The 24,400-nt window shown below is 36.0% G+C and overlaps 4 protein-coding genes and 2 pseudogenes across 5 annotated transcripts; 2 read left to right on the plus strand and 4 right to left on the minus strand.

The window, feature by feature from the left end:
- Positions 1-1,140: 1,140 nt before the first annotated feature.
- LOC140838232 (uncharacterized) lies at positions 1,141-5,402 on the minus strand. 2 transcript variants are annotated; one of them, XM_073204398.1, is made up of 12 exons: positions 5,117-5,400; positions 4,919-5,026; positions 4,622-4,711; positions 3,941-3,994; positions 3,631-3,776; positions 3,405-3,552; positions 3,166-3,303; positions 2,362-2,433; positions 2,212-2,285; positions 1,980-2,121; positions 1,790-1,868; positions 1,141-1,496 (listed from the first exon to the last, which is right to left on the minus strand). In XM_073204398.1, exons 1-12 carry the CDS (start codon positions 5,273-5,275, stop codon positions 1,399-1,401), a joined length of 1,308 nt encoding a protein of 435 aa, XP_073060499.1. In that variant the 5' UTR covers positions 5,276-5,400; the 3' UTR covers positions 1,141-1,398. The 2 variants fall into 2 exon arrangements, with proteins under 2 accessions (XP_073060499.1, XP_073060506.1); XM_073204405.1 differs by lacking the exon at positions 4,919-5,026 and having other exon boundaries at positions 5,117-5,402.
- A 641-nt stretch (positions 5,403-6,043) lies between these two features.
- On the plus strand, positions 6,044-9,309 carry LOC140813666 (AUGMIN subunit 7-like; annotated as a pseudogene).
- A 1,215-nt stretch (positions 9,310-10,524) lies between these two features.
- Positions 10,525-13,679, plus strand: LOC140838244 (pentatricopeptide repeat-containing protein At3g03580). Its single transcript, XM_073204414.1, has 2 exons — positions 10,525-13,066; positions 13,556-13,679. The coding sequence occupies exons 1-2, from the start codon at positions 10,528-10,530 to the stop codon at positions 13,588-13,590; spliced, it is 2,574 nt and encodes an 857-aa protein (XP_073060515.1). The 5' UTR covers positions 10,525-10,527; the 3' UTR covers positions 13,591-13,679.
- LOC140838263 (glutathione transferase GST 23-like) lies at positions 13,593-14,736 on the minus strand. Its single transcript, XM_073204436.1, has 2 exons — positions 14,212-14,736; positions 13,593-13,988 (listed from the first exon to the last, which is right to left on the minus strand). The coding sequence occupies exons 1-2, from the start codon at positions 14,521-14,523 to the stop codon at positions 13,632-13,634; spliced, it is 669 nt and encodes a 222-aa protein (XP_073060537.1). The 5' UTR covers positions 14,524-14,736; the 3' UTR covers positions 13,593-13,631.
- Positions 14,737-14,933: 197 nt separating this feature from the next.
- On the minus strand, positions 14,934-16,985 carry LOC140838255 (short-chain dehydrogenase reductase ATA1). The gene is made up of 2 exons (XM_073204425.1): positions 15,941-16,985; positions 14,934-15,747 (listed from the first exon to the last, which is right to left on the minus strand). The coding sequence occupies exons 1-2, from the start codon at positions 16,087-16,089 to the stop codon at positions 14,949-14,951; spliced, it is 948 nt and encodes a 315-aa protein (XP_073060526.1). The 5' UTR covers positions 16,090-16,985; the 3' UTR covers positions 14,934-14,948.
- Positions 16,986-18,000: 1,015 nt separating this feature from the next.
- On the minus strand, positions 18,001-20,827 carry LOC140809322 (F-box/kelch-repeat protein SKIP25-like; annotated as a pseudogene).
- Positions 20,828-24,400: the final 3,573 nt, after the last annotated feature.

Raw genomic sequence — 24,400 nt, forward strand, 5'->3', positions numbered from 1 at the left:
ATCTGATATTTTAATAATTATTTTTTTTAGAAATGAATTGTATTACTCTTTAATATCATATCAGAAAGTACAAATTCTTGTAAAAAAGAAAAAAAAAATCATCACCTAACCAAAAAACAAGACGATGACACAAATTTTGCAAGAAGTGAGCAGATTGTCTTATTTGACGTCTCGAATGTTTGATCTCAAGAAATACATTTACTGAAAGCACGTTTTGAATTTGTCGGATCAACGACCTGTCAAGTCTCAAATATTCAGATGATGCATGCAGTATAGTTTCCGATGAATCAGAAAACCATTTTGTAAACAAAGAAATGGATCCTGTAGAATTTCAGTAAGCTCGCCTCTAAAGATTGATCCTCGATTGCGGATTTTGTTTCCTTAAAATAGCATCCAATCGAGAAGCAACTCGTTTACTCATTAAATACTGCATCGACATCCAACATTAACTGCACATGTTAAGAGTTTGATCCATTAAGTTACATCTGAGCGGTGACTAGCCAAGTTGAGCTCCGTAGGTATAAAGTTGGAAATAGCTCTCCATGTAATTATTTTCACTGGGAAGAATTTTCAGATTCCAAAACTTGTTCCACCGTGATTTAAGAGGTTGAGTGAGATATATGATTTGGATGTGGATCGAAAGATCCATTTACGCTTTATATCTCGACTTTACTAAATAATTTTCTTGTTCCTTATTCAACATCTTGTATCCTTGTCATTGATTGTATTGATAAGGATATTCAATATTTCTTCTGCCTCAAAGGTGGGAAATGAGTGGCGTAGACCTTCTTTATCCCAAGGTCATGCTCGATGTGGTTGTTTTCAATACGATTGCAAGTTCAAGATGGACTTTTAAGTCAAATGACTTGGTAAAACGTAGAATCTCGTACAAATAAAATATATATGAGCTACCTTTACCCAACCTTGTCGCTAATATAGCGACGGGTTTTCTTTAACCGTCGCTGTTGGAGCGACGATTGTTATTTAATCGTCGCTTAATTTGATAAGCGACGGTTTTTATAAAAACCGTCGCTATATAGCGACGTTTAAAGAGAAACCGTCGCTACAATCAAACCGTCGCTATGTCTTCCGTTTTTTGTAGTGAATGGCACAGATCATACTGTGATTTAAGAGGAATCGAGACGAAAAAAAAGTTTGACAACACTAGTCACTTGTCTTGTCCCTATAAACACCTAATTCTTGAACCAAATTTCGCTTATTAACACACAACTGGTTAGGGGTACGAGTCACCTTAACCGTGAGTCGGTGAAAATCCTTCTTTAGCATAGAAAAGAAAAAAAAAATCACACCTAGTTGTAGAGAAACAAGAAGATATACAGATAACCGATGCATTAAAATGTTGAAAAAGGGGCTGGAGAAGATTGATTAAATAGCCATCTACTCCAAAGTTTTGAGAAGCCTGAATAATCCCGCTGCTTCTCTTATCCGGGAGAACTCGATGCAGAATGCTTGCACTTCAATGAATATGTCATGAACTGCAAACAACAAAATTATTTAGTATGCATCAAATAATACTGGAGTTGAAACCAGTGAAACATTCATCTTTTGTATTTTGATTCTCAAGATTTAATGTTCTCCATAAATACATAGAAACAAATTTCTTGAATACGCTCATATATGACTTGTTTAATGTTGTCAATATCTACCAACAATACAAGGTTAATTATCTCATTTTCTCCGAGAATCAAGCAATACACAGTTTCCGGAAAAAGGGAAAAGCGTCTGATAGCCATCAAATTCGCTGAAAACCAAGTTTTAAATTGCTTACCATTGATTATTTTGTTTCGAATCAAACTTTGCAGGAAAACACAAACCAATCTCACAAGTCTATTCTGCATATATCTATCCTGGAAAAGAAGATGGAGCAAAGGGCAAGGATTATTCCAGCACGAATCGACAAACACAATGAATTGATTAATATGGAAAACTAATAAGGGAATAAAGATGCAGATGCTAACCTTTATACCCTGGCAAGCACCTATACAGTTTGAAATGTAAGTGTGTAAGAATTCGGTGGGAAGTTCAATTGTAGTAGTCAGCCTATTCACTACTTCCATGGAATGAAGACTCATCTCCATGTTAACAAGAACCGTAAAGTATCTGTCAGTTACAAAGATATCTGCGATATAAGGGTAAAAATAATGCTTGGTTCCATAACCAAAAGCCAAAACTAAACACACAAGATCATACTCTGATATTTCAGGTGAACTGATCAACTTAATGAGAATTTCCACCGCAATCATAGGATTATTCTCCACTAGTTCCTGACACCATCGATATAGATTAAAAAAAACCTTGCCACAAATTTCTAACAATAAAGGAAGTAGGAAGTCAACATACTGGAAGCTTTTTTGGGGTCAGTCCACAGTGATATACTAGCTTTGGATCATTTGCCAATTCCACCAAAACTCTCTGTAGATGTGAACAATCTAAGAACGTTATGAATACCAGTAGAATGAATTTTGATACTCAACCAAAATATCGATGTTCGGAAACCAGATAAGCGATACATTTACACAACATAAAAGTGTAAATGCAAGTGCCAATAATTATCTCAGTCATGCATGGTAAAGTAACCTTTCTCATTTTTTTTTCAATATAAAAAGATCTCATAACAAGGGTTCAGTTCAATATAAGACACCAAATAGTAACCGAGTTGTCTAAAAGTCCACCCATTAACCCACTAGATCTTCTATGACAACCCAAACCTGTATTGTAATCAAGAAAAAATATATTTCGGAAATTACGGATAGTCCTGCAGGCTGCAAGCTGAAATATTTCTGTGAACAATTGTGTCCATCAATTCAGGTTCGCAAAAGAAAAGGTAGAGCATTGACTCTTTCCTATCTCACATCTTTATATAACCTTAGTGCCATGATTGGTAAATCCACAATCCACCAAGCACATGGATCTTTAGAAGCTTATGCTGCCTGATTAGAAATCTTAAAAGTTTCAAATCCATATCTCAGATAGAATCATCAAGGGTCAGCATTTTTTTTCTCTTCCCCCTTTTGCCATCACATTGACTCCTGGAGGGATTTACCATCCCAACTACATGGTGCAATTAAGGGTGTTCATTCCATATATAAAATTCCTTGGTGGAAATCCATACTGTAGTAACTAAGGACCAACAAAAAATGCTACCTCTTGTTGAGCAGGAACAAGCGCACCCTTTAAAGCTTTTGCAATTAAATCTCTAACTGCTGCCCCTCTACTTGTATCAGCACACATCCCATAGTCCCATAAAAGTTCATGGTTGAAATCCGGGTTCAGCCAACATAGCTGTTAAACGTTGGAGATATTTGTTGGAACATTAATCACACACCTGATAGCTTCCAATGTCTATTCATTGGCTAATTACAGTTAGTTCTTGCATGCATTACCTCTCCATCCGTTATGGGGAGCCTTGGTGGGAAGGGCCTGATCCATTGTGGAGTAAATCCCTCCAATGATATAGAGGGCAGTAACCCAGCAATAGTTTCATCCCTATTCCCAGATCCAATTTTAGATGTAATTCCAGGTCCATCAAACCTGAAATTCAATTTCCGGTTTCAGAGAAGAGAATGGCAAAATTGTTAAAGAGAACTTTAATGTGAAGATAACACATACTCTGATGAATTGCTATTACATCCATGGGGCACGTCAGGATCAGGTATCACATTGTTCACAGAGTTGTCTTTGAATGAACATTTCAAAGGCTCTGGATGAATTTTGGCACAGTACTGTTGCTGCATATGCTCACGTTGTGGAAAAGACTGGAAGGTCAAAACAAGAATGATCACTTCAAGCACACAAGTGACAGAAAAAATTGAAGTATATTTTTGGGCCAATACAACACGGGGCTAGCAAAAAGCCAGTTAGAAAATGCAAGCAATAACTATTTGCACATGTAAGAAAATTCAAAATATGAAAAACTCACATATAATGAAATGTCAAAAGTTTTCACGAAATTTGCTGCAGAGTGATTGAGAAGCTGCAGGAAAGAAGATACCATCACTAGAAGTTATGATTGAAAAAAAACACTGGGTAAAGAAAAGAGGTAAGCGGCCACCATCAAACATTCGATGAACTGTAGAAACATGTGAGCTTGAGCTGACATTTTGGTGGATTTAATACAATACAGTTATAAAATTAGACTGAAGGCGGGAAGTCAGGAAATAGACAAAATAGCCCAAAATCAAGCATGTATTATTCAAACCATTTACGGCTTCACCTGGATAGGAGCCAAGATTAAACCGAAGCAAGTATTTTGTAATGATTAATAGCGTAAAACTACTAAATGCGGCATATCAATAAATTCTAGGCTTTCTGCAAAGAAGTCGAACTTGGATTTATGCCCAAGTATAAACAGCTTTATTGTTCAGGTGAAACCTCAATCAAAGAAAAAAGATAGAATAAGCTCAAGTATTTTCCCATTGAAGGACATTATGAGCCATCAGAAGTGTTCATAATTTTTCAAGCACAAGCATGCCATTACATTTTCAGAGAAGTGCCATCTCATAGAACAAATATTTGGTAGTATTGGATGCTTGCCATCCAGTATTAGAAACGAACGATTGATCCTAACTGGGAACAAGAGAAACAGAAAAGGGAATGGAACCTCTCTGCTATTTTTCAGAGTTGTGGAAGAGCCTAACAATTGAAGAACAAATGCCCGTTCAAACTTCTCTGCTTGTTCATCACAAGCTGCCTACAGATAACAAAGGGGAAACCGAACATAAGAACTGAAACGTAATCAGAATGTCGAACAGTCGGCAAGTCAATGAGCAAACGAAAAAAAAATCATATGCATTCAATCAAAAAGCAAGTTTTTTTAACCACGTCGTTGCTAAATCAAAGCTGTAAAAACTATAAACCGTAAAATGGCATCACAACATGCAACAAACTATGTGCTTACATCCACAAGCTTAGTGATGAAAGGATTCAAAGAAGGCTGCTGAGACGCATATGCATGATAAATAATTGCAAAAGCAACCAACCGTTGAGTTGGACTAAGCAATTTCTCCTGCAGTAACGGCGATTGAAAACACTGTTTCAATAGTAATATTCTCAACGACAGAGAAAATTGAGATCATAAAGGACAAAAAACCCTAACCTTGGGGTCTGACAACAAAAATTCGAGGGCGGAGCAGGCATATAAGTGGAGAGAGCGAGGAAATTTGGAGTTGAAATCCGCCACGATCTGTTCCAAGGTCCTTTCTTCTCCGCCATTCAGCATTCCCAATAGCTTCCCGGAATCCTCAAACGCTAACATCCTGAAGATTTTCTCTTCTTCAACTCCTAGAAAACAAGAAAAAGGCACAGAGAATCAGACGCAATCGATTTATAGCTTCGTTATTTGGAAGTGATTCGCATACAGACTTACGACTTCACTTCGTAGTCCGTACAGCTGAGGCTACCGCTTCAGTGGTAAATCTTCCTTCATAACAGCGCAAATTACAATATGGTACACAATTTTCGAAAGTGTTTCAAATTGGTGCACGAATTTTGTCATAATTTGTTGTTAATTAAAATACTAATCTGAATCGTTGTTTTAATTCTAATTAATTTGATCATTTCGCACTCGTTATTTTAAAATTGAATGATTGGAGATCACATTAAATTTTAAATATATTTCATAAATTAATAACATTAGGACTACTATAAATTTAATTAATTTAAAAATGTATTAATAAATTATTGTTTTAAAAAATATTTTTTGATCCACGAATAAATATTTGATTATTTGTATTTATTAATGTCCATGCCATTTTTCTTGAATTAATAAAAAATAAAATTCACTGTATTAACCTATAATAATGACATACATGATGTTTATCGTGTTTAGTGTTTTGATGTAGATCATCAATTTTAATATATATTTAATTCTTTAAATTTTTAGAAGTTATATATTATTATTTTTTAATATGTGATAAAACATATTTTTAAATCAAATTCAATAAATTAATGAATTTTTTTTTAAAATCCAATAATTTTATTTATATCTAGATTCAAAAATAATTTGGTGAGATGACACGTATTTGAATTCGTCGGAATTGCACAAGAGAATGGCGTTGAGGCAAATGGAAGAAGTACAGAGAAAACTAGCGATGCTGAATTACTCCAGAGCCAATGCCCCAGCGCAGTCATTCCTTTTCGCTGGCATGGAACGCTATGCTCTACTTGAATGGCTATTCTTCAAGTAAAATGTTGTCCTTTTTTTATATTTGTCTCTGTAAAAGCTGGTATATGAATGGTTGTTTAATCTTTTTGCCTATTTTGCAGACTGTTAGGAGACAAGTCTCCATTTTCGCAGCAAAATCTACAAGGGGATGCCGTGGATCGGGACGAAGAAACCTCTCGGATACAATGTAGTTCCTACTTTTGAATTCGTGTTGCCTTTCTCCTTGTGTTATGTCGTAAAGATTAATTATGTGGTATTATATGTGTCCAGTTTAGTTGGCTTTGACATTTTTGTTTCGCTCGATACTAAAATTGGAACCTTTTGTTGTGAGAACGTGGCTTGTTTGTTACAAGCTTTGGGGTTGTCCAAGAGTTTATAAACCCACAAGGCAGACTTTTCACAAGCGTGGGACGTACCATGTCATGTCACATTGTTGGAACTCTCTGCGGGCATTTTCTGTGTAGTAATGTAGCCTTAGTGTATAAACCTTTTATAGTGAGAATGTGGCTTCTTGAAACTCTCTGCTGGCTTTTTCTGTGTTACTTAGTGTATAAAATGCCGCCTTTATAGTTTACTACAAGCGACCTTTTGATCTGGGTTCTGAATGGATTATGTGAAATAGTTTTAAAGTGGTTCTATGAATTTGCAGATTTGGCAGAAATAGCAAAGTTTCTTGGTGTTACCACCACTATAGACACTGAAGCCATCCAAGTGAGTTTAAATTATGGAATCTTATTATCAAATTGTTTCCAATCGTCAAAAAAATTCTATATTTAATTATGTGTCGTGCCAATTAGTATACTTTTCCAAAATTTAAACTTCAGTGACATGAAACCTCCGTTGTCATGGCCGTGCTTTTGAATTTCCTTTTCTGAAGGAAGAAATAAATAAACCATCCTTGAATTTTTTTCCCAGAGATTTATGAATTTTAAATTTAAGTGAAAAAGACCAACAATTTCTCCACATGTAAAGGCACTGTGCTTATTGTTTTGTCAATGCACTATTACCCTGTTGTGGAGATTATTTTTTATGTTACGAAATCTCAATCAGCCAGGCTAAGTGCAAGGGCTGAGTCTTGTTGTATCTTGGGCCTACATACATGCTTTGTGGGATTTTAATAACTACATGTTATACCTTTTCATTGCAGGGTCGGGGAAGCTACGAAGATCGAACTGAAATGTTACGTCTTATCGTGGATTTAGTGGAGGCAAGCATTTACGCCGATAACCCTGAGTGGAGGTGCTTACACTTTAGAACAATGTCAATAACAAATTCATTTGATCAATCTACTGTGTCTTTAAAAATATCAAATCGACTGCATAAAATGCTTGCTACCTTTTTTAGTATAGATGTGCAAGTGGCTAGAGACGTACAATTAATAGATGCCATTGCTGAAAAACAAGCTCAAATTTTCTCTGAATAGTGCAAGTTGTTTCCTGCAGATGTGCAGATTCAATCCATATATCCATTGTAAGGAATAATTATTTTCCTGTACAATTCTGCTTTGAATGCCATTAAATCCTTTTCTTTAGGCTCATATTTTGGTATATAATACATATTATTTATGATAGACATCCGGTTAAGTTGTCTTCCTGGAGCTTATTTATGATCTTCTGTTTTTACGACGTTATCATGTCATCAAGAGATTGCTTATAATGTATTTTAATTTGGACGACACTTTCGTTTTTTTTTCTGTTATATTATCTGTTATTGACCTAGTTTAGTCTTCGATACCAGATTTGGTGTCTCACTGGTTTTGTATTAGGTTTCTTACCAAGAAGCTTGATAATAGTTTACAATTCAAAATTTTATGAACTTCTCTTAAAAGATAGCATCTTAATACAGAAAATACTCAGGACTTATTGGTGCTTGTGTTAACATTAAAAATGATTTTCTATTCACTTGATAAAGGTTCATTTGTAGGCCAAATATATCTGATTTGGAAAAACAGCTATTTGATCAATCAAATCGACTTCTGAACCTTCAAGAGATGGTTGATGATCTGGCCTCAAAGGTTGCCTGATACTTTTTTACTACCTTGGTTTGTCATTAAATTACAAACTTCAACCACCTATTAACATTTTTCGTTGGATGCGTCGGTGTGATCAGTTGTCATTTGTCATCTTAAATTTTTTAGCATCCATACAATCCTGATGAGGATTACACTGAAGCCGAATCAAATTTACGGAAACATCTGGAATCTTTTCTTGAAACTGCGAGATCCTTTAATACAATTTACACCAAGGTTCGTTCTCAGTTTTCTCGAAGTTTTATCACATAGCTCAGATTATATGATTCTTGAGATGAACAAAAGTGCAAATGCATCCAATTCAGTTCCACATTACGTCAAACATTGTTAAAGTTTCAGCTTGTTGTTTTTACCACTCCAAATGCAGGAAATACGTCCCTGGACACACATGATGGAGGTACCTCAACTTCATGGGTTTGGACCAGCTGCAGATAGATTGTTGGAAGCATATAAGATGCTTGTGAAGGTGCGGCAACTTTTAACTTCCATCTGTGGAGTAACTCACTGGTCATTGCTGGCATGCTTTTGAGCTTTGATGTATTTTCAACAAATATAAACTTTCACCGCTTTCCTCGTACTCTGGTTGAAAGAGAATAACCGTGCTTAGCATCTCTAAAGTTTGAATTACTTGCTTCATTCGTACTAGTTCTATTTATCCAAATGCTAAAACATAAGAATACAGTTTGGTTTCTTATTTAATTTTTACAGTTAGTGTTTGGGAGGTAGTTGCTGTAATTCGTTTCTTATTTAATTTTTACAGTTTCTGGGAAACTTGAAGAACCTTCGAGATTCGTATACAGCAGTAACCGTTGGCTCTTCAGAAACAGTGGCTGGCGAGCCATCTTCTGTGATGAGAATTATTTCCGAGTGTGAAAGTGCATTAACATTCTTGAACAGAGATCTTGCGATTCTCTCTGCTTCCATCGTTCGTGAGAAGGGCGAGGAGGCTATTGTCTAAAAGTGAAAGGGAGAGCATGCATGCTGCTCTTTTTTTGGTTATTTATTTTCCATTTTTTTGGTGGGGTAAAAACATTTGAGTGGTGAATGTATTGAATGTACATTAGAAGTTCGGTTAAATCAAAAGTATTGTGTTGTGTGTAACTAAGTTTTTTTCCTGATTCTACTGATCAAATTGAATTTTAAGATAATCGAATTGATTATAATGAAATAGCAAAATCAACGAAAATTATTATCAATTTATCCTAATACACTTGTAAAAAAGAATAACGTAATCCAAGAAAATGCTTCAATGGCCCATTGCTTAATTGTATGTCAATAATCCTAATGATTTTCATTGCCGCATTTGATGTAAGTGAAGCAACTGGTTTCACCGTTGATCTCATTCACAGAGCGACCAAATCCATTCAACGATCATTCTATCGTGCTGAGATTTTATCACAAGACCGACGTTAACCACGATCATCTTCTGTTGTTATTATTCTCAACAATGGGGTCAGTATGCTGGGTTGAGTCACAATAAGTTCTTGGAAGATAAGTATATGAATCAATAAACAATGAATGAAACCAGATACTTAATAAATTTCTGATTTGATAGGTATAAATTCTCATAATATCATAAACAATTAGATTAAATCTCTGTGTGCTTTACCATTTTTGGCTTTATTTATGTGAATTACTCATTAATGTCTGAGTAGGAGCTCTCCTAGACATGAGCCAATTTATAATCTGGATCATGTGGGAGCTCGGCCGAAACATTCTCAATTAACATGATACCATAAGCGGGAAGGTCGGTTGAGGTTCTGGCAATGATGGGAGGTCGGCCACATCTTCTTGATTGAAGAGATTACGGATGTATGGAGGTCGGCCGAGATAAGCTCCCACCAGTTTTGTGTGAATGAGGTGACCTCCTGACGAGCTCTGTCAAGAAGAGATCTTCTGGATTTTTCTGAATATTGGGCTCAAATCCACCTGGTTATCGAGAGAAGGCCGAGCCTATCCGTGGAATCATTTTCAAAATCATTGGATTATGCTGGTTTTGCTACACTATATAGGTTGAATTTCAGCCATGTGTACGGAAAAAACCATCAAGCTGATAGATTTTTATAATATCCTCAATTTTCAATATTTATAAATAGTGATGGAAGAATAAAATGAAATTAAATTTGAATAATTGTACGTACTAGGATCATATTTAATTATTGCAAGTTTGCAACGATTTTTAATAACGCCAATTGACCTTTGTTTGAAGGTTTAATTTGCAATTTGGACAAATTACGAGGTGTAAACAGTAAAGAAATATTGAAGTATTTATTTCAAACAAATCATGCCTGCAGTTCAATTCTATCCCGGCTCCATGAAACTGAAACTGAAACTGAAACTGAAACACCAGAAGCTATGCAGTAATTTACACCTAGGAAGCGAAGGGCTCTACTCTTCACTGTCGAAGTCATTACTTTCAGCTGCAAAAGTGAAAGATCTCCATAAATTACATTCCCAGATAATCACTTTTGGTCTACAAAAGTCTCTGCTTTTCTCAGGTCGGTTGATTTCTAAGTATTCTCAATTCAAAGATCCTAATTCTGCGTTGTCAGTATTTCTTGCCAATTCTTCTACAAACTATGCATACATCTGGAATACTATTGTTCGGGCCATGACACATAATGGGTTATATGCAAAAGCACTGGAAATGTACGGGAAAATGAGGACATCAAATGTTGAACCCGACAAATATACCTTCCCTTCTGTTATCAACGCCTGCGGTGGTTTGGAGGATTTTGAGAAGGGGAGATTTGTACACCAGCATGTTTTGGAATTGGGTTTTGAGTTTGATTTGTATATCAATAACGCTCTGATCGATATGTATTCCAGGTGTAATGCTTTGGATCGAGCACGGGGAGTGTTTGATGAAATGCCTAACAAAGACATTGTTTCTTGGAATAGTTTGATTTCGGGCTATACTTCCAATGGCTTCTTCAGCGAAGCCTTGGATATATATTTTCAATTGAGAATGGATTTTTCAGTGCCGGACTATTCTACATTTTCGAGTGTTATACTAGCTTGTGGTGGACTTGGGCAGATTACGGAGGGTGAGATTGTCCACGGCTTGGTAGAGAAAATCGGAGTGCGTAGGTATGTGGTTGTCAATAATGTGTTGCTGTCGATGTACATAAAGTTTGATATGTCAGTTAATTACCAGAAGATATTTCATGAGATGGTTGACAGAGACAAAGTGACATGGAATACTATGATTTGTGGATATGGTGAATCTGCTCTGTACAAAGAGTCAATCAGGTTGTTTACAGATATGGTGGTTCATTTCGAGCCTGATATTTTGACAATTACATCAGTTCTCCGTGCTTGTACTTACCTTAGGGACTTAAATTTGGGAAGATATGTCCACGACTACATGGTTAGTAATGGATATGAGTGTGATACAACGACAAATAACATCATAATTAACATGTATGCCAAATGTGGTGATTTGGTAGGTTCTAGCAAAGTTTTTGAGAGCATGAGAAGTCCGGATTTGGTATCATGGAACTCTATTATTAAAGGTTATGTTGAAAACCATTTTTACGAGGAAGCAATAAAGCTTTTTAGTAGGATGAGGATGATCTGTGAACCCGATTCTGTCACTTATGTGACACTTCTTTCTCTTTGTGCAAAATTAATAAATATAAATTTGGCAGAAGAACTTCACTCTGGTATAATAAAACAAGGATTTGATTCTGTTCAGATTGTAGCTAATGCGCTTGTAGATACGTATGCCAAGTGTGGAGAATTTGAGGATTCATTGAAACAGTTTGAAAATATGAAAATTCGAGATAAAGTTTCTTGGAATTCTATTATTGCTGCTTGTGGTTATTCTGAGAATAGTGTTCTTGGTTTTAGCTTACTTCAAAAGATGAGATTGGAAGGAATGTTTCCAGATGTACCAACATTATTAAGTGCGTTACCTTTGTGTTCCTTTCTCATTGCGGAACGGCAAGGGAAGGAGATGCATGGTTACATTTTCAGATTGGGTTTTGAGTCCATTATTCCATTAGGAAATGTTTTGATTGAAATGTACTCTAACATGGGCAATTTAAGGAATTCGGTACTGGTTTTTAAGCATATGAAAGCAAGAGATGTAGTCTCATGGACAACAATGATAGCTTCTTATGGAATGCATGGTGAAGGTAGGAAAGCTCTTAAGGTTTTTGAGAATATGAAGGCAGCTGGTATTCATATGGATCACATCGTCTTTATTGCCATAATATATGCATGTAGCCATTCTGGTTTGGTGCAAGAAGGGCGAACTTGCTTTGAACAAATGAAGAAAGACTACAATATAGAGCCTGGGCTTGAACATTATGCATGTGTTGTTGATCTTCTAGCACGCTCCGGCCTATTAATTGAAGCAGAGAAATTCATAGTTTCAATGCCATTGCAGCCTGATGCAAGTATATGGGGAGCATTGCTCAGTGCTTGCCGAGCAAGTGGAGACATGAAGATGGCCGAACATGTGTCTAACCATATTATTGAATTAAATGTGGACAATCCAGGATATCATGTTTTAGCATCAAATGCCTATGCTGCCTTGGGAAAGTGGAATCAAGTGGAAATGATAAGAACATCTTTAAAAGCTAGAGGACTCAAAAAAGATCCGGGATGTAGTTGGGTGGAGGTTCAAAATAGGGTATACTATTTTGGAGCTGGTGATCGATTCTTTGAAAAACACGAAGAAGTGATGGAATTACTGAACTATTTCTCTTCTTTGATGGCTAAGGAAGGATATGCCGCTGATGTCAAATCTGTCCTGTATGATGTAGAGGAGGATGAGAAATTAGACATGCTTTGTGGACATAGTGAAAGGCTGGCCATAGCGTTTGCCTTATTACATACAAAACCTGGTACTAGTTTGCTGGTAATGAAAAATCTTCGGGTTTGTGGGGATTGCCACACTGTGACTAAGTATATATCAAAATTCATGCATCGGGAAATATTAGTCAGGGATTCAAATCGTTTTCATCTATTTAAAGATGGAGCCTGTAATTGTGGAGATCATTGGTGATATCATTTACCCACATAAGTTCTTTGAGGGATGATAAATTTGGTTTTTTAAGCCTCAGAGAACTGCCTTTTTAGCATCTGCATTTCTGCTACCGTTTCCAAGTCTTAAATGTTTTAAGCACATTGAGTGTGAACTATTAGAGAGAGCTGTGAAGAAATGGGGGGACCCATGAACAATTTACTAGAAAATAAATTATACGATCAAACTTAAAGTTTCTATGAGGTTATTCAGCTTGACTAACTCTCAACTCAAACACTTGAATATTTTACAGCAAGTTTGGAATCGAGGTGTGAAAAGTGTATTATTCCAACCATGTTTATCATTTCAGAACCCAACGGGAATTTCATCTTCAACCTGGAGTGAAGTGGTTTCCTCCTTATTACTAAATCACACGAGATCCATTTTCATACTACTTTTGAAAGATAGGTTTCTCGAATGACCTTATATTTTTCAACCATTCTGTCACGTGGTGGCCACGATTCTTTGATGGTAGGATTATCTGAGAAGTTGTTCATCCAAGCTGATAAAAGTGGAAATATCTCTGCATCAAGTAGTGTCAACTCAGCTATCTCTTCCAGAATACTGATCGAATTGGCCATCCAACCAAATGCAATATCAAGGTAACCTATTGTGTCACCACCAAAGAATTTCTTCCCTTTTAGCTGATCTTCAAGTAATTTCAGGTTCTCCACAGCTGAAGTAACGGCTTCCTCCTGCTCTTTTCCTTGAGAGATGAACACCCTCCATATTGATGGCATAACCTGCATTTCGAATGCATCACCAGAAAGTACATGTTAGACCGTAAATTATACATCTTTTTATGCTTCCTAATCAAGATCCTGGGTATCACGGGGAGGGAGCATGAGTCCCTCATCCATAGACACAACGTCAGAAGTTTCTGGAAGCAGAACGAAATTGAAACTCGGAAAATGTAAGGTGGATCAGATCATATATGTAAAGAAAGGTAAAGGGTTGTCTTGATACCTTCTCATCTCCAAATTTTGCCCAAAATCTAGCCATGGCTCTGTCCCAAGGATCTCGAGGGAGGAGGGGATGTTGCTTCCATGTGTCATCGATGTATTCAAGAATGACAAGGGATTCACATATTGGCTTCCCTTTGTGCACGAGAACTGGTATTTTCTTGTGTACAGGATTGTACTCAAGTAGTGAAGCACTCTTATTGGTCATATCTTCCAATACGGTTTGGTGTTCTATGGCCTTAATCTTGAGTGCGTGCACCACTCTCATACCATATGCACTTGACCATGATCTCAAAAGCTTAAGATCTTCTGCCATTTTTGTTTCTTATTATTTTCCTTTGATTTTCTGTGGTTAAAGGAATATATGTATTGAAATTGAAAAGAAGGTGAATAGCAAGGGTCCAAGGCCGGCCATTGTTTTGGCTTAATTATCTTACACATATTATTATAATAGATTAACTGACGCAAAAATATTTAATTATTTGAAAGAAATAATCGGCCTGTCGCTCCTCCACTGTTTTATTGAATTTTGCCGGCCAGATTTTCAAAGCCAGAGATTCCATGACCCATCGACTCATTATATAAATAATAATTAATTTCAACGCTCTATCTTTTGTTATATTATTATTGAGAAAAGCAAAAAAACTAAAATAAAATAAAAATAAAAAGTAAAATTGAGCATCAATTAATATGATAATATATCATTTATTATTTATTCACAATTTGGATATAGTTATAGCATCAGCCTTGGTACATGAAACTCAAATGGCTGCAACCAGAAGTGTAGCCTCCATCTATAACCAGATTATGCCCAGTGATATATCCTGCTTCTTCGCTTGCTAGAAACAACACACCTCGAGCAACATCATCCACCCTCGCCTCTCTCCCCCGCAGAAGACTCCCCCTTTCCCCCACCATCCTGCTCACGTCTTCCGCCCTCAAATCCTCCCTCCCAAGAATCCTCCTGAACCCACCCACAAGCATTTCCGACGCCACCCCGTGCGGCGAAACGCAGTTCACCCGAATCCCATGCACGCCCAGTTCACATGCCGTGCTCCTCGCCAGTCCAAGGATGGCTTCTTTCGACGCTGTGTATGCATGAGATGCCAGGCCTCCCATGATTGCTGCCGAGCTCGATGAACAGATGATGCTGCCTCCTTTCTTACCTTCGATCATGATGCGTGCGGCGTGTTTGATCCCGTGTACTACGCCGTTCAGGTTTATGGCTAGAAGGGTCATCATTTGGTCCATCTCGAGGTTGGTGATGCTTCCTTCTGGCCCGGATATGCCGGCGTTGTTGAACATGATGTCCAGGCGCCCTTTCCATTGAACGGCGAGATGGATTGCTTGTTCTACTTCGGATTCTTTCGAAACATCGCAGTGGGTGTACCTACCCTGGATTGATTCGGCTAGTTCTGTGCCTAAATCATCTAGTATGTCGGCAATTACAACATGAGCACCATTGTCGGAAAATAGTTTTGCCGTGGCAGCTCCTATTCCCCTTGCTCCACCAGTTATGACGGCAACTTTTCCGAATAACCTGCAAATGAAGATTTCAGAATATAAGAAGCATCGATCAATCAAATGTAGCATTACTCAGGCCACACATGGTTAGTGTCAGCAGGCAGTCTCCTCTAGGAATCACTCAAAAATGTAGATAACATAGGCTATACATGTCAATCTTTGCAGGCAAAATTTAAATTTTCTGGGTTAGAAAGTTTTTCTGTACCAACCGTTGTGAAGGGAGAATTTGAGTGTTGTCACCTGTCTCCCCAACCGAACCCATTTCATTTGCAAGATGGTTTAAAGCAATTATTGGCTCATATATAGAAAATTCCTGTATCGAGATTGTTGATTGTTTACTCTTGCACACATTTTCCATGATTACCACAACTAATTTCTAACTACGAAGGCTGCCGATGTTAATATAAATATGGTCCCGAGAGAAGAGTCTAATGCATCTTTACGTTCTCCGAATTGATTGCTGCATCCTTTGAATTTTTTTATTGGTTTCATGAAATACATGACTTGATTGCAAATATTTTTCTCCAGTGAATAATTACTTGCACCTTTTAATATATTTCGATCATATGTTGGTAAATTACAAAATTCAGGTCACTATTTAATGTATACATTTCAAGAAACATGCGCAAGTTGTTTGATAGAATGCCGCAGAAGAATGTGTGGGCATGGAACTGCATGATTTAGGATATGTTACAATGCTATGATCCATGAGGCTCCTTGAATATTTGAATATGTGCTAAATAAGACTAAAATAACTTGAAATGTTCTCTCTTAGAACTTAGAAGAAACTATTAAATACTTCTTAGCTTTCTTGTAATATAATATAAGCCAATATCGTATTTTTATGGTACGTCGAAGTGATGTCATGTTATTGTTACGGAGACTCAGAGATGGTGGTGTACAAATTTCTTTGTGCATCGATAGCTTGCTACACACAAGATTTTCCAATGTAAAAATGATGATTTTGTTTAATGAAGATGCTACACTATCTGATGTAAGAGGATTTGTTTCAGTTTATTTAGCATTTGCTCATCAAGTCTTCTTGCAAGCTCTGTACTTCCCTGTGCTGTCTGAGACAGAGCAATATCAGATGGTGAAGTGATTTCTGTCGGTGAACTAAAAGGTGACATGTAAAAAACAGAAAGTTTTGACTTGAATACAAGAATAATTGTGTAGATTAGATAATAGCTGAACCATACGTCTTCCAAATCTTTGCATGGTAATATTGTTGATTTTGGATGACTAAAAAGAAGCTGATTTTATCTATTATTATTTTAGGATTATAATAATATATTTATAATATCTTTTAAGATTCTATTTGGTATTCAGACTTCTATAATTTTATTTTGATTAGGATTCTATCTTGGTTATGTTATATAAATGACCAATTAGTTGTTTAATAATAATATTGTTTGTTTTCTCAAATTGTTTCTTCCTTGTTATTCTTATATTTTGCTTCCCAAATATCCAACAAATATCCTCAAGCAATTGCAGAGATCAAATGATGATATTCTGATGAGCCAGATGATTGATATGTACTTTGTTTTAAATAAAAAATATAAAATCGTCCCTCATAATCTATTAACTAAACATAAATAACACAGTGCACTGTTGGTTTTGTTTGCTACATAGATCACATTTACTTCTTTTTGGTTTTAGTCTTTAATTGTGAAAAAATGCCTTTATCTGTATTTTTTTTCTTGGAATGTAATTTATACTGAAAGTACCTTTGGCATGGAAATAGTTGGAAACCAGTGAATGTTAGGGGACCTAAAGTTGTTAATGTATCTGATTATATAATAACCTGTGTTAAAGTTATGGAAATAAAATAATTAGAACTACGATTGAAGGTTAAAGTCTAGGTCGGGATAACATAGTTTAGGCTGCCAATTTGTGGTAGGGAGCAGTTATCTCTGCCTTTAGTTCTGTATCAAACTCGTCGGGATAAAGGTCCTTGTAAGCGTTCCGCTTGATAAAAAAGTTGACATGAGGTTCTATGACGCGGTCTTTGTTGATAGTTTAGCAAAAATTGGTAAAAGTAGAATAAATGGAAATCTTTGTGGAAAATGGATTGCATGTAGCTGTAGTTGTTACCCAGTGTGATTCCAATAGCATATGTTCTCAAAAAATTAAAGTGGAGAATGCGAACTGTAGCGTTTATCTAGATTCTGGTTGTGTGAAAGATTAAGTTATCTAATTTTTTTTTGTACCCATGCAAGTTATCCTAAAACCTTCTCCGAATAAATAAGTACATGAAAAAGACAGCATTTGATTGGTTTTAGTTTGTTTTTGGTATTGGCCCCGTTATAGTGGGAATAGTTTGAGCATACTGCTGCTGGCCCGTTCCATCCATTTCATGCCACTGATTCATCACAACATCATAAACCGCCCCTTCTTTTAACGCTTTACCTTTTACATTTATTTACCATGCATAGTTTACCTCTATATCCTAATACTTCGAAAGCTTCTCGACTAAGCCTTTCATATTTGAACGAAGCTCTTGTCCCAGTGCCAATCGACATCCTTCTTTGACGTGTCCCATCTTTCCATGGACCGTGCTACTTCACCTTGATATTGTGCGCCTAAACCACTTGCCACATATATTCCACCATTTATTGATCCGGCGACACACCAGAGCCGAGGACTAGAGAATGGAGGTCCATATTACCACTTATCATAGTATCACTTACCGGACAAAGGGTTGAACACTAATGGATGAGTTAGAGCTGGGAGAACTTGTAGGTGGTTGCAGCTATAAGCACCAAACGCCCCGACACAGTTAAAGATTGAATAGATAGAATTCTTGATATGAAAGAAGGATGTTGACGTAGGATGCACACGAGTGGATCGGTTGGAGGAGTTGGGAGTGCTCTCCATGTTGAGGAAACGGGTTCAAAAGAGAAAGGCAATTGAATTTGATTGGCATTGGAATCGGAATCTGCCTAATTGGATAGATTTGATGAAGGGATACTTAGTTGATGTAGTTTGGCATAAGACGGTATATAGAGAGAAGAATGGAGGAAATGAGGGAGAATATATGAGTTGACGCCATGAAAGACAGACGCTATTGAGAAGTGAAGGTTGTAGAGTTGAAAGACATGCTGAGCTAGGTGGTCAGGTAAGCCAGGTAGTAAGACCGACTTATTTGCAAGTTTATTTGTAGGTTTTCATCGTTTGATGATATCTTTGCTCTTGTTGTGGCTTTCTGCAACTATGTTATTCATATATAGAAACACCTTGTCCATCAGGAGTATATAGAAGAGTGGTTTCCGCTTTCCATAGACCAGGTACTTCATTTTGTTACCTCTTCAACTCGATGCATATCTCCCAATTTCACCTATGTTATTTCGAACATGATTGGTGCAAACTTTTACTAAAGAAAACGAGTATTTTCATATATAATTTTCAGTTGTTTTTCTTATGCTGTATTTATTGAATTTCAAGGCAACTTTCACATCCAACTGATATGTTAGTCCGACGGGCTAAAGGGATGCTTGCATGGGACCTTTTTATTGTCAAGTGGAGTAGTTTGCATAAGAACAAATGCGGACATCATAGTTTCAGTACTTTGAATAGAAATATGGTAAAAGGCATAAAAGACAAATACTAACCATTGAAATCTGTTGGGAGAAATGCTGTAGAGTGAAGCAACTAAGTTATGATAACATCGGATTACTACTTTTTTTCCCTGAAAGAACAAGAGTTGTTGCTATCTTTATATTAAAAAGCATACCACTTTTTGTGTTCTTCTGTATCATCTTTTTGAAGACCAATTCCCCTTCTCAGAACCTGCTAACCATGTTGGGTAAATGTGGGATGTTTGATTTCGTATTGAATATTATATAATGACGTAAAGTAATCTTTAAATTTTGTCGGTGCTCCATGAACACATTTACAATATTATATGAACATAGGTAATTGTCACATCAAAGTAGAGGGGCGGAAGATTAAGGTATTTGTAATTATCTGTTGGCAGGGTTCGAAAGTTCTTGGTGCAAATACAGATAAGTGATCTTGCCTTTTCGTGAGAAAAACATCACAAATTACAGTATCCTGCTAAAAATCTCAACTCTGCTTCATTTAATTTGCTGCGCACTTTCCGAAATTGATGTCTACTATATATTTTACATGGAAATTTCTTGTGAATGCATGCACCAATCTTAGACACATTTTGACAGATCAATATTGTTTTTGTGTCGATCGAACAAATGACGTTTATTATGATATTATTTATTCTAATGTAGATATTTTCTTGATAATTTGAGCTAGAATTACGTGAAACTCTTTCTAAATTTGGTAGGCACCACTAGTCTTGAGGGATGGATATACCTAAAGATTAAAGAAGCACAAGAAACGTTGGCATGCATGTACTTTCCAAGAACTTGCTTCAAATTATGTACTGATTTTTCAAAGATATTGTCTGAGAATATTTTTTTGTGAAATTTCCGTGGTAGAGTTTTTAGGAAAACCAAGTAACAAAGTGAAAAATATTATGTTTAATTTGATTTACTGAACATATATATAATTTTAAAGAGGAATTAATTTACTCAAACAAAGCAAATTGCGACCATATAAACTTTAAAGTAAATAAAAGAGAAATTAAAAAAACGTATGAAATTAACTATAGAGTTCAGCTATGCCCAACATTAATACATGATCAGAAAATTTATATTTATAAACAAACAACTGAACAAGCTGAATATTATATAATTACACAGAGTAGGTCAACGGCATCTCGGATTCCCTGGAAGAGGCGACGGATGAATTCACTCAACCGCTCTGTTGGTTACCATGATTCTGCATGGCGGAGGCGAGGCGGAGTTGGAGACGTTCCGGGTGGTTTGTCTGCTGGAGATCTGTCGGCTGTCTACTGCGCCACCGCCGAAGCATCCTTTCATGCAGGCGTATAAGTAGGTTAAGAACCAGAATACCCAGGGCAGTCCGATGAGAACGAATGCTGTGACTGGGTACCATGGCTGAGAAAGATTGGGGACGAAGACGTATAAGGCGAGGAATATTCCGCCGGTGATGAGGCACAGGCAAAAGAGGAAAGAGATCAACGGAACCCTGATGTCTCCTTCCTTGTCATCCTCCATTAATATTCTATGTATCTGTTGTGTGTATTCGTTTTCTGTTTGGCATTGATTTTGAAGATCTGCATCTTCTTTTTTGTTCCGTATCTTGATTTTTCAGGCAAGCCGCCAAGGATCGATGAAATGGTGGGCTGCGGATTCAACAAGGGAAGGCGTCCAAAACTGGTGGTTGTTTCACCATTTTTGATTCTCATGCAAAATATGCGAATTTTCATGCTAAATATGGCAACGTCCTATTACTTATTAATTAAAATCGATAAATCTAAAGAAAGCGAACCACAAAAACTTGGACCCGGATCACCTACAATGGCACAGCATGTGCTGTGCTTACATGGCATTTGTTTTTTAATTTTTCCCACTTTTTTCACTCTCTTTTTCTCTTTTGTTTTCTCTCCATTTTTCTCCATTTCTTCCCCTCTTCTACAAACATTATTTACAAACATTATTCCTCCATTTTTTTTCTTCTCGGCTAGTTCATCTCGTCTTCTTTTACCCATTTTCTTATTTTTCTCATTTTTTTCTCTATCACTCATTTTTTTTTTATTTCTACAGGAGATACTATAACATACAAGATTCGATTTTCTTGTTCCTTTAAATGTATAATTTTTTTCTAATTGTTTGGTTATCGAATTTTTTATTTGATTTTGTTGGTTTGTATTTTTATGGTGATATTGATCTGCAACTCTTATTAATTGTGTGTATTGCTTGCGTTTACCGATGCTACATTTAAATATTATCGTTGTAGGAGATTTGTGTATATATATAATTTGTGTGTGTGTATATATATATATATATATATATATATATATATATATATATTAGTTTTTGATATTGCATGATGAAAATGTTCTAAATTTTAATTTAAGCATGTTAATAGTTTTATATTGTTAAAAATGTTGTTCATTGAAAAATAAAATTAATAATACTCATTAAATTCGAAAAAAATGATATGGTTTTCACATTTAAAAATTTAATATAGTAATTTTTAATTGCAAAATTATTAATTTAACATAAAAGAATTAAAGTGCCATATTTTTTCGTATAAAAATGTGTGAATAATGTTTTTGGAAGAGGAAAAAAATTGAGAAAAATGAGGTGAAAACAAAAGAGAAAAAAAGAGGGAAATAAGTGGGAAAAGCAAAAAATAAAAATAAAAATGTCATGTAAGCACATCATCATGTGTTGTGCTTACCACCACCACTGTAGGTGATACTGGTCCCAAAAACTTCTCACTCATCACTTTTAGAACATAAATCTTCGACTGAATTCGAATTATGATAAAATATTACTTTTCGTTGAAATTATGAATCCAGTTGACCTGACATCACACGAGAGTTACTCAAAATTTTAAAAACTGATACACCGATAAAAATCAAATACATGGAATTAATTACTAATCTCACAGGTAGTGAGAATTTTTCCCCGATACGGATACATACCAGGCCTTCTGTTATTTTCTAAATATTGTATATATATTTTTATTTCCTAAAAATCGATATTAAAATTTTATCAAATTAATATGCTTATGCTAAAAGGAAATGTATCACAATTATTTTGACGGAGGTATTATTATTCTGTGTGTATATTTCAAATTAATTTTGTAAATTAATGGCGAAACAGAGTTCGCTTCGTCAAATATTCCCAATCGGATTCCGTTCGCAAAACCCCATTTGTCATGTCGACTCCAGTGTCGTCAAATCCGTCGTCCTATTCCGATCTTCTCAAGCAGGTATTTCAATCAATTACCCCCATATATGCATGAAAGTGTATCGGTTCTGCATAAGATTACTGTTATTCTAGATGGCTTTGGCGTGGCTGAATCAATTTTTGTTTTTCTTTGATTTTTGGTGGTGTGGGGGCTGACATTGGCTGTATAAATTACCTTTTTTCTTTTCTTTTTTTTTTTTTAAAAAAAATTTGTTCGCACTACTGCAACTTGTTTAACTCTTGGGCAGAGAGAGTGGGTGTGAGAAGATTAACTCATAAACGAAATAATTTTAATTTTACAAAAATTTCCTAAAAAATAAGTCTTGCCGCTGAATTCTGGTCAATCCTGCTTTTGGTTGTTTCCTGTGTGTCCGCGGTCGGTGTCTATGAAATATTAATGGGTTAATCGTACTCACAGGTTAGAAGTCACGAAGTTGCTTTAGCCGAGATAAATAACCTTTCTTCCTCTCGGGTATGATTTTCTGACTCAGTAAGTCGTTTAACTATTGATTTTAAGCATTATCGATGCTATAATGTGTTGTAATTTGGTTTGAATTTTACAAATTTAATCTTTATGTCCGTGCACTAATTTTGGGTTGTTATTTTTGAATGGGTAGTCTTTAAGTAGCTTGATCGTTTAACAGAGTCAATAGTTGTTTTGTTTTGTGAGTTTCAGTTGTGCTGTGGTTGTGAAGCAGCCAAAGATGAAATTAGTTTGTAGATTCAGAAGCCACCTAGGGGATATTATGTTGTTGGCTTTCATTCATATCAAAGTTAACATATAATTTTTAAATTATATTTTGAGGCTTTAAGAAAACTGTTTTAATAAAATGTGTGGAAAAAGTTGCGACATTGTGTGAGAATGAAGAGAACATTTTGTAAAGAATAGGGGATTAAAGTATGAACTGTGATCTAGCTTAGAATTGGCAATGCACTTACTCTTTTTTGCCACCTGTTTTTTTATCTTAAACCTTGGGATAATCCTCACTGTCAAAGTTATTGTTGGTTTTAACCGGCCTCATGTCGATTTTATGGGTGCTTTAATTGCGTACATGTTGACTAGCGAACGTGAAATTTGGTTATCCTTGTGTTTCTCTCCGCCTGTTGATTAGTTATATGAACGCATTCGCTGTTATTTATCTTCCATAAATCCAAGTTCTGCACCCGATTCCTAATTCCCGTTTCCCGAGCCTAGTTTTCAAATCATCCTCATGATTTCTTCTGGAACCTTAGTTAATCCCCAGGTCACTTTTAATGCTTTGTGTAAGTTTACAAGCAGAGCAGCCGTGCCTAAAAACAAAATCATGAGCTGGCTGTACAGGGAAAATAATCGCATTGCAGTATGCTTTCTTTCAGTTGTCTATTATAGGTCATATTATTTTGATACTAAAGGAGGAAAGGGACAAAATTACATTATCTGCCCCCCAACCTACTTGTTTTAATTTGATAATTCTAAATAGTCATGCTTGTGGTGCCATATGATAAATTACATTATTCTAAATAGTCAAATTTGATAAATTTGAAGTTAATTTCATAGAACAATTTTGTTTCATCATTCAGGCTGTATATCAGAAAAATGGGAATATATTTTTTCGAACGACCTTTCAAAAAGCAACGGCATCAGAACAAAGTAAGTTTGCTCTTAATCATGTCAATATTATTTGTCTTTGTATGTAGTCTAGTGTTGTAATTGTCTTTGTTGATTATTTGAGCAGCACAATTGGATACTGCCAAAGCTAGACTGCAAAAGCTGGGCTCAGCTTGATATCATTAACCGGGTCCGTACTGCCCATGGTGACCGGTGTTATGAGTTCCTGTATAACCAGGTCATGTGTGGTGTCTGCCAAAATAAATCTGTCATCAACGCCC

The sequence above is a fragment of the Primulina eburnea genome, chromosome 1 (assembly GCF_022965805.1).
Source record: "Primulina eburnea isolate SZY01 chromosome 1, ASM2296580v1, whole genome shotgun sequence".
Taxonomy (NCBI): Eukaryota; Viridiplantae; Streptophyta; class Magnoliopsida; order Lamiales; family Gesneriaceae; genus Primulina; species Primulina eburnea.

What these genes read in the sequence shown, in the direction of transcription:
- LOC140838232 (XM_073204398.1), bottom strand. Translation starts at nt 5,275, where the DNA reads ATGTTAGCGTTTGAGGATTCCGGGAAGCTATTGGGAATGCTGAATGGC. An exon ending in CTTTTGACATTTCATTATAT is followed by an intron (nt 3,777 to 3,940) that starts GTGAGTTTTTCA and finishes TTGACCTTCCAG; the next exon opens with TCTTTTCCACAACGTGAGCA. An exon ending in TCCCCATAACGGATGGAGAG is followed by an intron (nt 3,304 to 3,404) that starts GTAATGCATGCA and finishes AACGTTTAACAG; the next exon opens with CTATGTTGGCTGAACCCGGA.
- LOC140838244 (XM_073204414.1), top strand. Translation starts at nt 10,528, where the DNA reads ATGAAACTGAAACTGAAACTGAAACTGAAACACCAGAAGCTATGCAGT. An exon ending in CTTATTACATACAAAACCTG is followed by an intron (nt 13,067 to 13,555) that starts GTACTAGTTTGC and finishes TTATCATTTCAG; the next exon opens with AACCCAACGGGAATTTCATC.
- LOC140838263 (XM_073204436.1), bottom strand. Translation starts at nt 14,523, where the DNA reads ATGGCAGAAGATCTTAAGCTTTTGAGATCATGGTCAAGTGCATATGGT. An exon ending in CAAAATTTGGAGATGAGAAG is followed by an intron (nt 13,989 to 14,211) that starts GTATCAAGACAA and finishes TTCGAAATGCAG; the next exon opens with GTTATGCCATCAATATGGAG.
- LOC140838255 (XM_073204425.1), bottom strand. Translation starts at nt 16,089, where the DNA reads ATGGAAAATGTGTGCAAGAGTAAACAATCAACAATCTCGATACAGGAA. An exon ending in CAAATTCTCCCTTCACAACG is followed by an intron (nt 15,748 to 15,940) that starts GTTGGTACAGAA and finishes CTTCATTTGCAG; the next exon opens with GTTATTCGGAAAAGTTGCCG.